This window comes from Rhipicephalus microplus, chromosome 9 (assembly GCF_043290135.1).
Source record: "Rhipicephalus microplus isolate Deutch F79 chromosome 9, USDA_Rmic, whole genome shotgun sequence".
In the NCBI taxonomy this organism is placed as follows: domain Eukaryota; kingdom Metazoa; phylum Arthropoda; class Arachnida; order Ixodida; family Ixodidae; genus Rhipicephalus; species Rhipicephalus microplus.
Window position 1 is genome coordinate 102,535,847 of NC_134708.1, and position 16,512 is coordinate 102,552,358.

The window sequence follows — 16,512 nt, forward strand, 5'->3', positions numbered from 1 at the left end:
AAAAAGTAAAGAAATACGAAAACGAACGTTAATCACTGTGCGAAAATTGCGCATGCACTGTATGGCAAGATTAGTGGAGATCTCCCGGTTAAAACGTAACGAACTCAGTGCACACGAAGGTGCATAGACACGTACCTGCTCCATTGTGCCGACAGACCCACTTTCCAGGAAGCCGTCTAGGGAGATGAGATTCGCGTTGTGCGCGTACGCGCGTCGGGTGCGTGCAACTGGATGCGTGCGCGCCGATCACCGGTCGTGTACTTACTGAATAGATCTCCTTTTCCACAGAATAAAAGAGACAGGAAGACCAGGTATGTGGGCGCCGTCTACGTTTCGCACATAATCATCGCACCTCCTCCTCCTCTTCCGTCTGCCACTGCCTTTCACGCGTCTTTGTTATCGTGACGTTAACGGCGGGCTCGTCAAGAGACCTGTCACAGTTATCGCGTGGAACGGAAGTACTCACCTGGCATGCGTACCGATCAGATACCGGAGGGCATAGCCGACTAGATCGATAACATTGGCGCGAGAAATCCGACATATTGCACGTGTTGGCGGCCCGATAACAACCTCACCCTCGTGCAGAATCGCGATCTATCTATCTATCTATCTATCTATCTATCTATCTATCTATCTATCTATCTATCTATCTATCCATCTATCTATCTATCTATCTATCTATCTATCTATCTATCTATCTATCTATCTATCTATCTATCTATCTATATGTTTGGGCACTCTCAGGGATACTAGTCTTTAACTTTGTAGATAGCGAAATTTCTCAGGATTGTATGAGCGTATAACGAACAAGAAACTCACGAATGGTTTGCATCACACATGGTTCGGCATTCAAGACGCACAGGTCGGGACAGTGATAACATGAAGAGTGTGTAAGTGCGGGAATAAGCATCATCACACTTTCTTTCCATATATTTCTTTTCGACAATTCCGTCTCCTTAAACCAGTGCAGGGCAGCAACCCGCTTGTACGTGCATCTGTTTGGCGTCCGCGCCTTTCATGGCTTCCCTCTCATCTCTTATTTTTTCGCACCCGATATCCTCTTCCTCAGTACAAGGTAACCAACCGAAGTTTATTCTCGTTAGCTTCCCTTTCTTTTTTCTACCTCTTTCTCTCTCTCTCATTGTGAGCGCAGCGACATAATTGTGTCGACATTAGACACCTGAAGTCATCGTCACCTGACTAGGCCCACAACAGGACCATCAACTTAAACGCCATAACGCTCGGGACGGCTGAAATGTTCAAGGTTTTTCGTGGGCCTGAATGAGCTTGATCATTTTCTCTTGAGTTAAATGGGACCGGTAGAGACGCAGCCGCCCTGAACACGCTCGAAGTCCGCATAACTAGCATACTGGAGGCAGTCCGTGCTAAGGAACTGTTCGAAATGTGCCTAATTCCTTACATGTGTGTAGTAAGTACTTCACGTATCCGCAGAACAACGAACAGCAGCATATTGCGTGCTTGCCTATTTCCTGAAAGTAACAATGGTTTTGTGGCTTAGCGGGTACCTTGCTTGTGAACTCGTATTAGCTGCCCCGAGGTAGTTTACAACGGGCTCTGGATTGAACGCTGTTCAAGCTTTAGCTGCGACTATGCTGCGCCTGTTTCCGCAGGCCTCGCAAGGCTTTTTTGTTCGGTTTTGTGTTCAAGGTTGTTACTTTCTTTTTCCCGCTTCAAACGTTCGAGAAGTGGGGAGCCCCATAGCTGAATGCCAAGGTGACTGATACCGGTTGCCTACACGGCTTACGTCTTTTTCCGCCCCGATTCCTCGACAGAGCACGCTTCCTCGAGACGAAACGTGATCACCCGCCGCGGTGCGTTCAAGTGCGCCTATGCGGAAAAACCACTCTCGACTCTTTTCGTGATCGCGAATTAGCGACGACGGAAGGTGAACGATACGAGCTCCTATAGCCACGCTGTCTACGCCACCGCGCTTTCACTCTCTTTCAACAACGCAGCTTTATACGAACACGTCGGCTCGGCTACGCGCACTCCATGCACTTTCGCTTGCGATGGAGCGTCCGCCCCGCGATCGTGATTTAGATATCGTATCCTGCATCGGCTTCCTCGCGTAGCAGGAAGTGAACAGGATGTACTCGTTGGCGTTTCCACGAGGAAGACCACAGGCGTACGGGCCAGCGGAGAGACGCGGACGCTAAGTGATCGACGCGCCGGCAAACCCGTGCCCTCATAACGACCGCTAATGCATGCGTTTAGTAAGTGCATTAGAAGCGGTTTTACTTGCGAGTAACCCGATCACCGAATTAGATAGCTGTGAGCTACCCTCAGAGTATAGATCGACTTGAACGAGAAGGTATAAAGGAACACAATGAAATGGAGCTGCACGATATAATTAAACGGGGAATGCACCTAAAGCATTGGCGAAGTTTGAGTTAAGCCACACAAGGTTTGAGACACTGAAATTCAACGATTACAAAAACTAATCTGGCTGCTTCTATGTTGCGTCTCAACCTGGTGTGATGCAGGTTGCTCTTACGCCGTTGCAAAGCTTTAACTAGGTTATGCTTGGTTTTTTCCATAATGTTTCCTAGGGCGCTAGTGTCCATGGGAACAGCAAGGCATGGTGCTTCAGTGAGGATAAGAATGATGGGTAGTACACTGATTTGTCTAATTTTCGTGCTTTTGGCTCCGTGTGTGTTCGTGTGGCTTGGAGCTGTTTTTTTTTTTTCAGGAAACAAAAATCAACAAATGTTAAGCGCTTGCGCTTCACCACATTATTTTTTAGGCTTACGATTTTGAATCAAGTCACAGAACTGAAAACGATTTGTTCTTTCTTTCAAAACTAAACTAAAATCAACAATAAACAAAGCTGCAAGTGCAATTCGCCACCCGCAAGTACAAAGACTATAGGCAATTTTGTGTACTACCCATCACTGCAGGGTCGCTGAACGATCGCAGCGCCAGAGTCCCCATATTTAATTTTGGGAAATACTATGGCTCTTTCTATACGTTGGTTCGCAGTGCAGCGAGCTTTCATGTTAGGCCACGCAGTCACTGACGCTAGACGCAAGTACAAACTACAAGGACAAAACCCCGTGCCGAAACCCAGCGTTCGCAGAAATTATAGACTAACGAGTTTGTCCTTATTGGCTTATGCCTCCCGTCACTTCGTAGTCTCTTCGCCACCGCAGCTACCACCTCCTTTTCCTCGTAGTCTCTCGTTGCGAGCACTCAAGGTCTTCGGCCCGTAGCCGTCGCTTCGCAGCCTTTTGAGAGGCCTTTTTCCTTTTTATTGTTCCAGGGTCAACTGTGGGGTCTACCCGATTTCTGTGGGACACACGCTTTTAGGGTGAGCTATCTGGCAGGCCGGACGATGGAGCATACACGTTTTGCGACGATTATTTTAGGGGCGAAGCTCCCAAAGGCGTGGGTCTGCGCATCCCTTGTATGTATGTATGTTCATGACCGCCTATAGTTCCATCTTTGCCAACTACACACTACTATCCCTTCTCAAAAATCCCACTACGTCCCATTAACGATCCACCATTTCACCGACATGAGGGAAATACTGTTGAGAAGTACCCAATAATAAATGCAAGATGGTCGTGTACTTGTATCCAGGTGCGCGTTAAAGAACCATAGATTGTCCCACTACGTCCATCCCTGCACTGTACGTGACCACCTATAGTCCCACCTCTGCAAACTGCCCACTAGTTCATCCTTGCGAACATTCCCCTACGCCCCATCACCGATCAATCACTTCACCCACCATAAAGCCGTTATAATGGAGAAGGAACAGAAGTGACGTACCAATTACGAATAATGAAATTTTTTGTATAAATATATACCGTGTTTGTTACGTATTTGACGATGTAGTGGCTGATATTCACGGATAGTTCGCGGTATAACGCTGAAACCCTCCAGCGCTACGCCCCACTCATCACCATTCACTTTGTAGATATGCTGTGACTTTTTGTCCTCACATTTAGTGGACCTATGGTATGTAGTGGGATTTACACAATATCTGTTGCACTAGCCCGTTTATTAGTCGTGATGCAGTTTACAACTCACACACAGCTGAAACAACTTCGCTTTTAACAAGCTTGAAGGCATACTTATGAATTAGCATCAAGTGCTGCTGATGCCCTGAGTATATATGAACACCAGTAAGCCCGTCGCTGCACAAACACTCGTGGCGACAGCTTATTCCACTCCCACTTGAGAGAATTCACCAAACCATCACTGCTTTTCTAAACACAAAGCTAAAAACTGTTCAATACAATACAACCAGTGTATTACCAGGTAATTTACGAGGTATTTTAACGACGTGCAGTGTGTGTGTGTGTGTGTGTGTGTGTGTGTGTGCACATGTTGGCAAAATGTTGTTACTGAATCTCTATATGTGGCATAAATTTAAAAAAGCGCCACATTTATCTACAGAATTCATAGCACGTGAATCACTTGCTACAATGAATGAATGAATAAAGTTTGCTGACTGACTAACTGGCTCACTGAGACGTACACGGGGCTCTAGGTACTGTTCCGGCACCAACGGCTGCAGTGCTGAATGGTTTGATAACAATGTATATTTCGTAATGCATCTGCCAGTGCAAGCCTCAACCAAGGAGCTTGCTCTAAACGTCCTTGTCTTGTATATTCAGGCTTATTTCCAGTACAAAACCATAGTTGAAGTCCACCCATTTTCTTCCCAAGTCTTACTTTGACGACGGATACTGCAAAATGCTTTACTGGTCAAACTAAGAATGAACTAACGATGAATGAATAACTTTATGCATTACTCATGCATACAACGATGGTAACAGGGTGAGGGGTAAAGGAGAAACCATTTGAGGTACTTTCCACCAGCACCTTCGCCAAAGCCAGAACGGCCTCTCGAAGACCAGTGCTGGAGCTGCGCAAAGCGGGCTTCGTCTACTTCTTTGATAAACAGAAAGGCTTGAGCGCCTCACCGAATGCTAAAAGTGGACATCGGTGGCATAAGCGTCATTGCGAAGCGATGCAAAAAATCACAGCATATCCACAGAGTACATGAAGATGAGTGGGGCGAAGCGTTCATCCGCCCATTTGTTCTTGCTTCTGTTCGTCCGTGCGTCCGTCTGTGCGACCGTCCGTCCGTTCATGCGTCCGTCTGAGCGTTCGTCCCTGCTTTCATTCGTTCATTCATCCGTGCGTCCGTCCGTGCATCTGTCTGTCTGTCCGTTCATCCATGCGTCCGTCCATCTATTGAACACTCTAACTACCGTCATCTTGCATCTTTTCATCATATATTTGGCATATAGAAGTACCGCCATCCAGCGGACATTTGAAGGAATAAACGAGGGGTGGCACTCGCGCACTTTCTTACCGTCTGCGCTTCGTGTCTACTTGCAGCCTTCAGCCGTCTCTAGTCCATGGCTATATACTAGTTCACTATATTCATGACACTGCGGCCGAACCCTCGCTAAACCTTGCTAAGACCGACGTGGTTACGTCCAGTCAGTTTAACGAGGCAACGCTTTCCGGTCAGATAAGTGCGCCCTTTTCATACTAGTTTTTTCAGTAAGCATCGAATTCGAGGCAGATTTTATTGAAGCTTAAGTCACCAATACTCGTCTCTGGAAGGTGTTTAATCAGAAATAACTATCTTTTCATTTATGATTAACGTGCACGCGTTTTCTCCTCAATTGAAGAGAGTGCGCGCGTGCAGTTCTTCTAGTCCGACCGTGGAGGCGACTACCTACTAGTACGACGACTAGTATACATACATCTCGGACGCAATACCCACGGCATAGGAAGCTTCGCCGCCAAAAGTCATCATCGGCTGCTGCCGTAATTATGTCGACGTCATCTTGACCTCGCATAGATGAATTTTGTGACGTCATTTTGAAGTGGTTGTGACTTCAGGCGTCACTTGGCTTTACAAGTATCACGACACCAGATATCACCACATGGCATTCTGGGTGGTTCAAAAATACACGTGAAATGCCGAAAGTTTACAAGAAGAGTGGAGCATTCATGAAATGAACTGAGAAAGAAAAGGTAGCATTGATTTTAGCGTCGTTCTGCGCAAAGGTGCAATGAATAAAATTTCTTGGTTATCAATTCTTTGAGGAAGAAAGAAGAAAAAGGAGTGCAGGCGTAAGGCAACGCACTCGATGATTTTTGCGTTTGATTACGTCAAATGTGCTAATGAATTACCTTGACACTTGTGCACAATAATGAATACACTGATAAACTTATCAGCCCCTCATGCCCGATTCCCCCTACCGACAGCACCGAAGTTATAAGGCAACTGGAGACTTGCACCTTTCCTTCTCCTAGCCTCCTCATTCTCATTCGGCTCTAACACACCTTTCCTCCTCCTGCATTTTCATTTCAGCTTTGACAGTGCGGATAGTTTAAAGAAGAAACTACAGTATAATTTCGAACAGTGACACACACTTAAACTAGAGGACTGACCAAGAACCGGTAGTTTTAAAAATAATTAGCTTTTCGAAGGTGGTCCTGAGCTCCCATTCTCGAGCATTTTCGCAAGCCCTCCGAGATCGTATAGGTGCGCACACCGGTCAGTACGATCTCTCAACACACGATAACTGTTGAGAAACAGGCCAACAATACCAAGTCACTTGCACTGAGCCACGTGCCATTGGTGGCAATCACCACAATATAAAATCAGATGGAAACGTGCGCCGCATTTCTCACGCACAAATAACGCAAGAAACGTATTCACAGGTAGAAATGAACGTGAATAAGCGTCTCAGTTGTTACTTCGCTGTGTCTGAAAAGCGCACTATTTCGCAAACAGAGACTGTGCAACAATCGCAGTGGCTTTTTTGCGCCCGGTAACTACAAATTTCTAATCAAATTCTGCTAGCTGACTCAAACAGTTCTTTTCGCGCCCACTCTGGACTCCTGGCCATGCCTCTATGCTGGGCAATGAACACTCACACGCCGTTGCCCGCGAAATTTTTCTACGGGCGGCCCGGCAAGGCGAGGCGACCATTTTGGAGTGGGGGGATCCTCTTCTCACAAAGACATTCTTCGTCACTACAGGAACGTCCGTCGCACTCAGAGTGCCCCAGCGCCATCCTTCTCGCGAGAGGAGGCAGTAGTCTACGCCAGCTACAGAATAAATAATTTCCCAATTTAGTATCGCTTCATAAACTCTACCTGCAGTGGTATGCAGACCGTTCTTCGGCTGTGGAAACTCACCCACGGCGTTCCATGCCTCGATAGAGTGCACTGCGAACATCTTTCCTCCCTTACCTGCTTTCCTTCACCCTTTACGTAACGAGGAGCTGTGGGATGATGCTCTCCGCGATGGACCTCCCGAGGTCCTCCAAGCTCTGATACAGCGGGCCCGGCTCGTCGCTGGAGTCGTCCTAGGAACCCCGGATTAGGGGTTCTTCCTACGCCCTCCATTTCCATGCTTTTGTAAATAAAGACTTTTGTCTTTTTCTACAACAGAATTGCCCGGTGAAAGCTTATAGGTACACTCACCAGGTTTGACAATTTTGAGCAGACAAGCGCAATGTCTAGATGAGGCGTTCATGATCACGTCCACCAAAATTTTCAACGCTACGCGCCGCGGAAAGGGGGTCAAAGTTCAAGATGAACGCTGCTCATCCTTTTGCGGGCGCGCGTTCAGAGAATGGGGGCATGGCGTGCGCCTATGAGTGGCCCTGCGTACATGGCAATGCAGTGACGTTGGTCCTCTGCGTAGACGACTATGCTCTGACATGTCCAACAGTGGCACGTGACATGGCGAAAATTATTTAACACAACATGCGTAGTTTAATTATCTGTTGCATGAAGAGATTAATAAATATCTAAACAAATAACGAGACGCATTAAGGGAATGCGAGGGATCCTTTTTCGTCATTTTTTCACGTGAATTGCAACGAGGTGCGGGGCTCATGTGCCGGCGTTTCGCATGCATTCGTGTCCCTGCGGCCGCGGTGAGCGCATCGAGCAGACGACAGCCGTGGAACGCTCCCACGCACTGGTGCACTCATTGTGCTCATCTATTCTACCGCGTCTAAGCCAGCGTTTCCAAAACATGCCGCAGAAACAGGCAGTGGACCTCAAAACAACGCTGGTCAACAACAACAACATCAACAAAATACTGGCAGATCCCACGTACAGTGGAAATCGATGATATGCGAAGCACAAATGAGAAAGGTTGATATGTCATTTTAGAATTCGCACAACGTGACGAGGTGGAGGTAAATGATGTCGTACATGACTTCCGTGTCATGGTTATCATGTTTGGATTTGTCGTTTATCTCCGTCATCAATTCACGTCACGTCATACCAAATTAAGTATATGTAGAGCTAGCGAAACTACAGTGAGCATGCTATAAGTGTGGTACGTTGTCGTGTTCTTACATGAAGCGCGTGTCAGGTTTATCATGTTTGCACCTGTCATATATTTTCTTCATCCATTGACGTCACTTAACACCGAATTTGGTATATGTGAAGCTAGCAAAACTGCCGCGAGCGGACTCGCCCGCTGGATTCCGTGCCGACCGGTTGTGCCCTCGCGATCTCCGACGTCAGCGTAGCTCTGGCTGACTGGGCTGGCCCTACGTCATTTCCTGACGCCGATCTGCGACAACAGCGCAGCTCTAACCTGCTGGACTTGCCCTACGCCACCTCCTGACGCCGACAAGAGCTCTCGCAAGTGGTGCCCCGTCCTAGGACTCCTGTGACCGTGTTTCCCTCTTTCCTATCCCTCCTATCCCCTTGATATGTCTTTGCTTGCTGGCTTAGCGCATATATCTTTCTCTATACCTTTACTTCTATCCTTTTAATCTCTCCTCACCCCCATTCCCTGTGAGCTACTGTTGAGGTGTCGCACCCTGATGCATGTACAGGGCTCACTTTTCTCTTCTTTTTCATCTTATAGCCACATCTCTCACTGCCGCGAGTGTATCATCAAGAGCCCGCTAAACTTAAATGCATTGTTGACGCGCAGGTACGCTGGGCACTGCGGCACTACGTTAGCAAAACGCGCGCAATGCACCTGCGAGTATATGGCAGGACCGGCACGTGGCGTCGCAACACCGGCGTGGCGCGTTGAAATGAACGCCGGCGAGCACGCGCACCACGTCACATCGAAATGTATTGGCACCTTGACTGTGGCATGTAGTCATGTTCCTACATGACACACGTTGGATGATTATCAGGTTTGCAGCAGTCACATACATTCGCCATTCATGGACGTCAGCTAATACAAAATTCGGCATGTTTGAAGCCATCGAAACAGCCTTACGCACCTCATGAGTGTGGCATGTAGTCATGTTGTTACATGACACGCATATCGTGATTATAATGTTTGTATGTGTCATTAACCTATGTCGTCCGTTCGCGTCACGTAGTACCAAGTTTGGTACATCTGAAGCTAGCGAAACGGCCGTCACCCATTCATGAGCATAGCATGTAGCCATGTTGTTACATGAAATGCATCTCATGTTTATCATGTTTGCACCAGTATCATACCTTCGTCTTCCACTCACGCCTCGTAATACCAAATTCAGTGTAAGTGAAGCTAGCGAAACGGCCGCCAGCGCATCATTAGCGTGACATAACTGACACGCCTCTCATGATTATCACGTTTGCACCAGTCACGTACCTTGGTCATCTATTAACTTTTTGTAATACGAAATTTGGTATATGTGACGCTAGCAAAACAGCCGCGAGCGCATCATGAGTTTGGCATGTTGTCATGTTGTTACATGACAGGCATGTCATCATTTTCATGTTATGGTCGGTCGCTTGTGTTTGCCATGCAATCATGTCATACCATACCAGTTTAACGACTTGCCATGTGAACGAATCCACCGCAAGAGCTGCAGGGCCATGAAACGTAATTCATGACATTCATGACATCTATATCATGATTTTCATGTTATAACTAGTTAAATATGTTCCCCATACAGTCATGTAATGCCATACCAAGTTTGGTACTAATACCATAATCGAAACGGCCATGAGAGCCAAAAGTCGTATAGGTGGATTAATAGATAGATAGATAGATAGATAGATAGATAGATAGATAGATAGATAGATAGATAGATAGATTGATAGATAGATAGATAGATAGATAGATAGATAGATAGATAGATAGATAGATAGATAGATAGATAGATAGATAGATAGATAGATAGATAGATAGATACGCTGAAAGTGGCCGAAATTCGCTAAAAAAATTGCCGCTTGTGTGCACCAGTGTTGGGCTTGTTCGTGCACGTCATGCGCACGTGACTCCTTGGTCGGTTGCCGAAAGACAGAAGGGAAGATATATGGATTGCGAAAGGTAAGCGGAGCAGCGGCAAGGATTTCGAGTTCGCCTCCTCTCATCGTCGTTTCATGCCACTTCTAAAAGACAGTTTTCGGAGCTCGGACTGAACCGATTCAAAAAATTTTTGTGGCAAAATGTTCCTCATCAGACACCCAACAACTTCCATGGTTTAGCTAAAATTTGGTATGAGGCCTGGTCAGTGGCCCTTTAAGGAGAGCCAAGACATAAGATGCTCCCAACCGTGAGATAAAGGCGCGTGAGTGTGCGTTCATAGGCTTTACGACCACCAACTCCTCTCCGCGAGGCTTGGCACGTGTGGAAGATTAAAGCACGCGCCAGCGCACGCCGCTGCGCGCTCAATGCGCCATCTTGCTGTTAATGCTGAAAACATGATAGTTCCCGTCCGAGTTGCTCATCACCAGCGGTAAGTGGTGGATATAAATAGCTTCCCGCTTGCACATTGAAGAAAGTGCTTTTCGGCGGCTGTGTGGTTAAAGCCTCGCACTCACTACGCGGAGGTGGCAAGCTCGGTTTCGAGTGTCAGAGTTTTCTCTAGATTTTTTTTTCTTTCTTGTTTTTTGGTAAATACACATAGGTATACATATGCGGTGAGTGACGCCGACGTCGACGACGACACTGGCGCCAAAATTCAGCCGAATGTGTCCATTTATTTGCTATCGCAATAATAAATTGCAAATTTACTGGTCAAGAGCTCCTAAATGACATGGCAGACGATGCAGAGTATTCTACACTCTACAACGGGAGTGCTCTAGGCAGCTGTTTGTAACAGTGTGTTGCGCTCACTTGTAACGGAAGTTTATTGCATAGTAGTGAAAGCAGTTCAGATGACTTTAACTGCGCTGTCTAACAAAATGGCTTCAGTGGGACGTACACACAAGAGAGAATAGGCACGATGTGACTTACAGCGCTGCGATACTATCATCGATCACCGAAGGAAACGATGAGACGAACGATCACAAATAATCCATCTGCCACTAAAGGGAACAATGTGTACCTGCGAAGCAGAGGGCGCTGGCGCTCACACTGACGGTGACGCTGACGCTGGTGCTCATCGCGGCGTTGCGCAGGAGAGAAACTAGGGGAGGTGCAAAACACGCAACGATGGAACCATGGAAGAAGGAAAAACTGAGGAGAGGCCCTATCTTATCCCGATGCATTGCGAGAATTGTGGCGGAAGTGACGTCAAATTTAAGGGGCAAACAAAACAGCAGACGCTCCGCCGCGTGCTCTCAGCGCTGGTTCGCTTCTGCGCGGACTTATAGCCCAGGCGTAAACTTAACGCGTATTGTCTGGTTTGCATTGTTTCAAATGTTGCGAGCACACCTTTTTGAGACTGTTCTTGCCTGGCAGGCCCGCGCACGGCGTGCTGAAGTACTTCGTGGAGTCTTCTTGTGCAACAGCACAGAGCACCGGTACGTGTCGTAACCAAAATCATTCAGCCCCTACATCATCGTATTCGAACTCACCTAGCAGTGACTTACACGTTCTGCTCGCCGTAAGGCCTGTTTTTTTTCTTTGCCAGATTTCCCAATCTACGTGCCGATCAGCAGTTCTTTGCTCGTATATAGTGTCAGTGTGGCAATGCACGATTTTGAGATCTTGCTTCGTAGCTATTCCGTGCAATGCCAGCCTAGTGCTTGACGTACTTCACGTCGGTGAGAAGGCACCACTGTATTGTAAACGCGATCCTGCACGTGAAGTGTGTAACTCTAGTGCGCACACAACTAACACGCAGCGAGCGCACACCGTACAACACACACGCATTTAGTTCGATAACAAGAAATGTTTATCCTTCTTCCGTATGAACGACACAACTTCTACAAGGCGACACGATGCCTACAACACTAAAAACAGAAGTTCGCGTGTGTTCTCAGTTCACATGATTAGTAAGAACCCACGGAGCATACAGCGGAGAGCTCCGCATGCAAATACCATGCATTATTTATCAACAGTGAAGCGAACATACAAGAAAAGTGCCACCAGGTACATCCGGCGGTGTACGCGATTCGCACCGAGTATACGCTACAGCTGGGCATCGCACAGCTTTCCTAAAACAAAACACGCAAATCATTGATTGATTTATATGTGGGGTTTAACGTCCCAAAACAACCATATGAATATGAGGAGCGCCGAAGGAGGGCTCCGGAAATTTCGAACACTTGGAGTTCTTTAACGTGCACCCAAATCTGAGCACAAGGGCATACAACTTTTCCGCGTCCATCGGAAACTCAGCCGCCGCAGCCGGGATTCAAACCCGCGACCTGTGGGTCAGCAGCCAAGCAGTAATCATGAATTGACTCGCTGCCGGCAGAGAACACCTACGAGCTTCCACTCCGCCGGCGCCACTTCCAAGGCCGCCGCGGCAGCTGCTCGCCGGAAATCGCGAAATGTTTATCTACTTTTCCGCTAGGAGGGAGTGCGGGTGTTTGCGGTGCGGCGGCTTCACGAATATGACGTCATGGCCTCTCCTATATTTTTCCTTCCTCCATAGATGGAACAGAGTTTCCCACTAGAACATGCCGATCACTGCTAATGAGCAGTGAGAGACACAACATCACTTGAAGTGAAGTTGTAAACAGTACATGCTGTCAAAGCCTGACAGCACTTACTGGTTTATACATGAGCTAGTGGGATCCCCAATACGAATGCGGCACCACCGTCTTTCTTTGTTGTCGTGCGATTCACTTCCGCTTCGTGAAACATGTAGCGGCGGTAACCAACCACACAAAGTTAGCAACTAGCTGGCAGTCTTTCATCTCACTATAGGAGTATCACTCCTATAAACTATTGTGATTCATCTGTATTCAGCTAGAATGTTAGAGCAGGCGAGTATGGGATCACGTCACATAATTTTCTTACAATGCAAACCTCCCTCTGCTTCTATTTCTTGAGTTTAGTCTTTGATTTAGCCTCTTGTGTAGCTGTCAGTTCTTGTACTCGATGTTATGCCATCTCTGTGACTTGCTCTGTGATGTTGACACACCTAAAGGTGTAGACTTCTTCGCATGCAACTGTCCTAAAAACAAGTAAAATTGTCGCTAGATAGCAGGTTTCTGAACTCGAAGTTTAAAAACATTTTGTTGTCTCCTCCGTTACTCCTAGGCTGGCCCCTGAAGCAATGTGGATCAGTGACCGGAGCTGGAATGCTGTCGCGTACTGCTGCGTGGCTCAGTGCGGACAAGTACTGCAATAAGGACAGCATCTGCCTTTGTGGACCTTTTCTGACTTCGTTTAGTACACATAATTTCTCATTTTGCTTGTCAACAAGCTGTTGGGCAACATAACCTTTGCTAACATTGTAAAATGTAACATGAACCCACGAATTGCCGGAGCAAAGCTTCTCCTATGGAGACTTCTTATTTACTTTGAATAAAAAATCGCTAATGCAGTTTGTAGAGCTGGATGTTTTCGCGCCCAGTTATCCTCAAACAAGCGAAATGTGTCCTGTTAGGTCATCTGCAAAAACAGTCACACGACACTGTGTTAAGAGGTGAAGTCAAAGTTGAACCCTCCTCAACTTTTCGAGGGCTAGGTGCACTTTCCACTGCGCAATGACTTTAATTTCTAGCATGTTCATATTCCTTGAATTAAAGTGCTTTTTTATTGAAATAAAGACAAGGCAAACTTGTAATAGAAATTGCAGTAGGAATGGTAAAAAAAACAATGTTTAGTAATTATACATAGTTATGAAAAAACGGCAGTGGAATTGTGAACTAAATAGACTGATTATTGATACACCTGACAACTCAAATCTACTTAAAAGTGCCGAATGACAACGTTCAGTGCATAGTGATATTGAATTATAAAAATGTATGGTAGCACATATGGTAATGTGTTTACGTAGTACGTGTATGTGGTAGTTAAAAATCGTTGTTACAGATGAACCTGGTGGGATTAGCGTTTGCCAGTTGGAAGTTTTGGAAGACATTGGCTGTTACGGAACCACTAGGACAATTAAATACAAGAATCCCCAGTTTATAGTTGAATAAATTGCACACTGTTAGTACACTATGTTGCTGAAAAAGTGGGGCACGCTGCCGAATGGAGTACTGAATGTTAGGATGTGAGTGGCTTGGTTTTGGATACGTTGAAGAGGGAGCACGTAAGATGAATAGGTTTTCGCCCATAACGTAATGCAGTGGGTAATATGACTTTGGATAATGGCGTAGTATAGGCTAAGCAAAGTTGAAGCATAGTCATGCCTTAAATTATGTTCTGATACTATGAACTATCCTACGTCTTATAAGTGAAATGTTATGATGGTACTTTAGATGAGCATCTAGGAATACTCCGAAGAATGTGAACTTAATTGTACAAAGATGCCTGTGGCTGTTGATAGTAATAGCGGGGTAGGTGAAAGATCATTATGACTAGATTGGAAGATATTGACCTGGATTTGATTTGTGTGAATTGTTAAACCAGTACCTGTGCCCCAGTTTTCTTTAACCATAATGGTGTCCAAGGACTTCTGCTGTGCCGTTATTAAAGCTCTTTACACCCCAATGTTAATCTGAGACTATAGGGGACTACAAGCAATTCATTGTGAGCAGCACGTCATTGCTTCATTTTGATATTTGTTTCAAAACCTTCACTCTTACACCTTGCTTGGCAGCTAGGAATGCAAACTGCTTTAAAGATCAATAGGCTTTGTCACATAGTCCCCATTAAGAGTGGCACTTGTATACTTCTCTGCTTCACCAGATGAATTCACATTGAAACAAAAAAAAAAGATAGCTCTTAATATTACATTTCACAATTTTGCTGTTGTACACCTGCACATTTCTAATAAAAAGAATTTCAACTTGCTAGATTTATAGGTGTAAACGTCTCATCAATAGACATCAAAACTAATATTGCCATGCGGTCATGCATGATGTTGAAGACAGCAGTAGTCAGCGGCATTGAGATCAAACTTTTTATTTCAGGGAACCTTTGCCTGAAGAACGGAAAGTCAATTTACAAGCAATACGTAGTCTGCCCTGACAGCGGTAAACATTGCGTCGGCCATCAATAATCTGACAAACAGTTCAGCGCATCTGATTTTATACATGTGCTATTGAAAATTCCAGGGTTATTGCGTGTGGCTGCGTAAGCACTGGACTATTCACGTCCTGTCCACAAACTCAAGAGTGTGATCTCAAGTTATCGCAGAGCATCTTAAACACTGCATCCCTCTAGTTAAAATTAGGGAAATCTATGCTGTGGAAAGGTAGACGCAGTGCTGTCTGGGTCATCTGTCACGTCATCGGCGCGAAATGCAGCCTGTAGCATTTCGCACTGGTTGCCACCTGGCCGCGCCAATGGACGCTGGTCACGCCGGTCACGCCTGGCGTCAGACTATAGAGTGCTCGCGTTTTGCCAGCGTAGCGTCGCTGCGCCCAGCATGCACGTGCACCAACGTTACGTTGGAGTATATTGTGATCTTCATGATGCGCTCGCAGCCGTTTCGCTAGCTCCACATATACCAAATTTGGTGTTAGATGACGTCAATGAATGACAAAAGTATGTGACGGGTGCAAAAATAATAAACATCATATGCGTGTCATGTAAGAACATGACAGCATACTACGCTCATGGTGTGCTCGCGGCTGGTTCGCTAGCTCCACATGTACCAAATTTGGTATTACGTGAGGTGAGTAGACGACTGAGGTAAATATTATGTCCAAATATGATAATCATGACATGCGTGTCATGTTAAACATGACTACATGCTACGCCCATAGCACGCTTGCGGCCGTTTCGCTGGTTCCACATATACCAGATTTAGTATGACGTGACGTGAATAGATTATGAAGGTAAATGACGCGTCCAAATATCTTAATCTTGACGTGGAGGTCATATACGGCATATTTTACCTCCGCCTCGTAACTTTGTGCTGATTTTAAAGGAACATATCAACCTTCCTTGTTCGTGCTTCGCATATCATTGATTCCCTCTGTACGTGAAATTTGCGAATTTTTTTTTGTTTCGGGCTCTAACTTATGCTCTGCGCACTGTCACGTGATATCAAAAAGAGTCGGTTGTGAGTTGTCTAGAGGCCCTCCAAGAGCGATCGGGCGGACGATGCCTGAGCTTCTACTGTGAGGCCCACGAGACTGGGTTAGGCTCTCTCATAGTCGAGTGCTAAGTACTCGAAATCATTACCCACTTATTCTAAACACACGCACAACGCCATAATGGAATGAAGCCATCCCCCTCCTTCAACTATT

The 16,512-nt window shown here is 46.1% G+C and overlaps 1 protein-coding gene across 2 annotated transcripts in view; it reads right to left on the reverse strand.

Moving 5' to 3' along the window:
* LOC119163119 (sodium- and chloride-dependent glycine transporter 2) overlaps nt 1-16,512 on the reverse strand; it is a 149,777-nt gene that overhangs the window by 79,236 nt on the left and 54,029 nt on the right. The window contains exon 1 of one of the 2 annotated variants that reach the window (XM_037415062.2): nt 136-274. The exons of the other annotated variant lie outside the window; for it this stretch is intronic. Coding sequence (XP_037270959.2) covers nt 136-144 — 9 coding nt within the window. The 5' untranslated portion in view covers nt 145-274. Of the gene's footprint in view, nt 1-135; nt 275-16,512 lie in introns of those variants that run through there. 2 annotated transcript variants of the gene reach the window in all.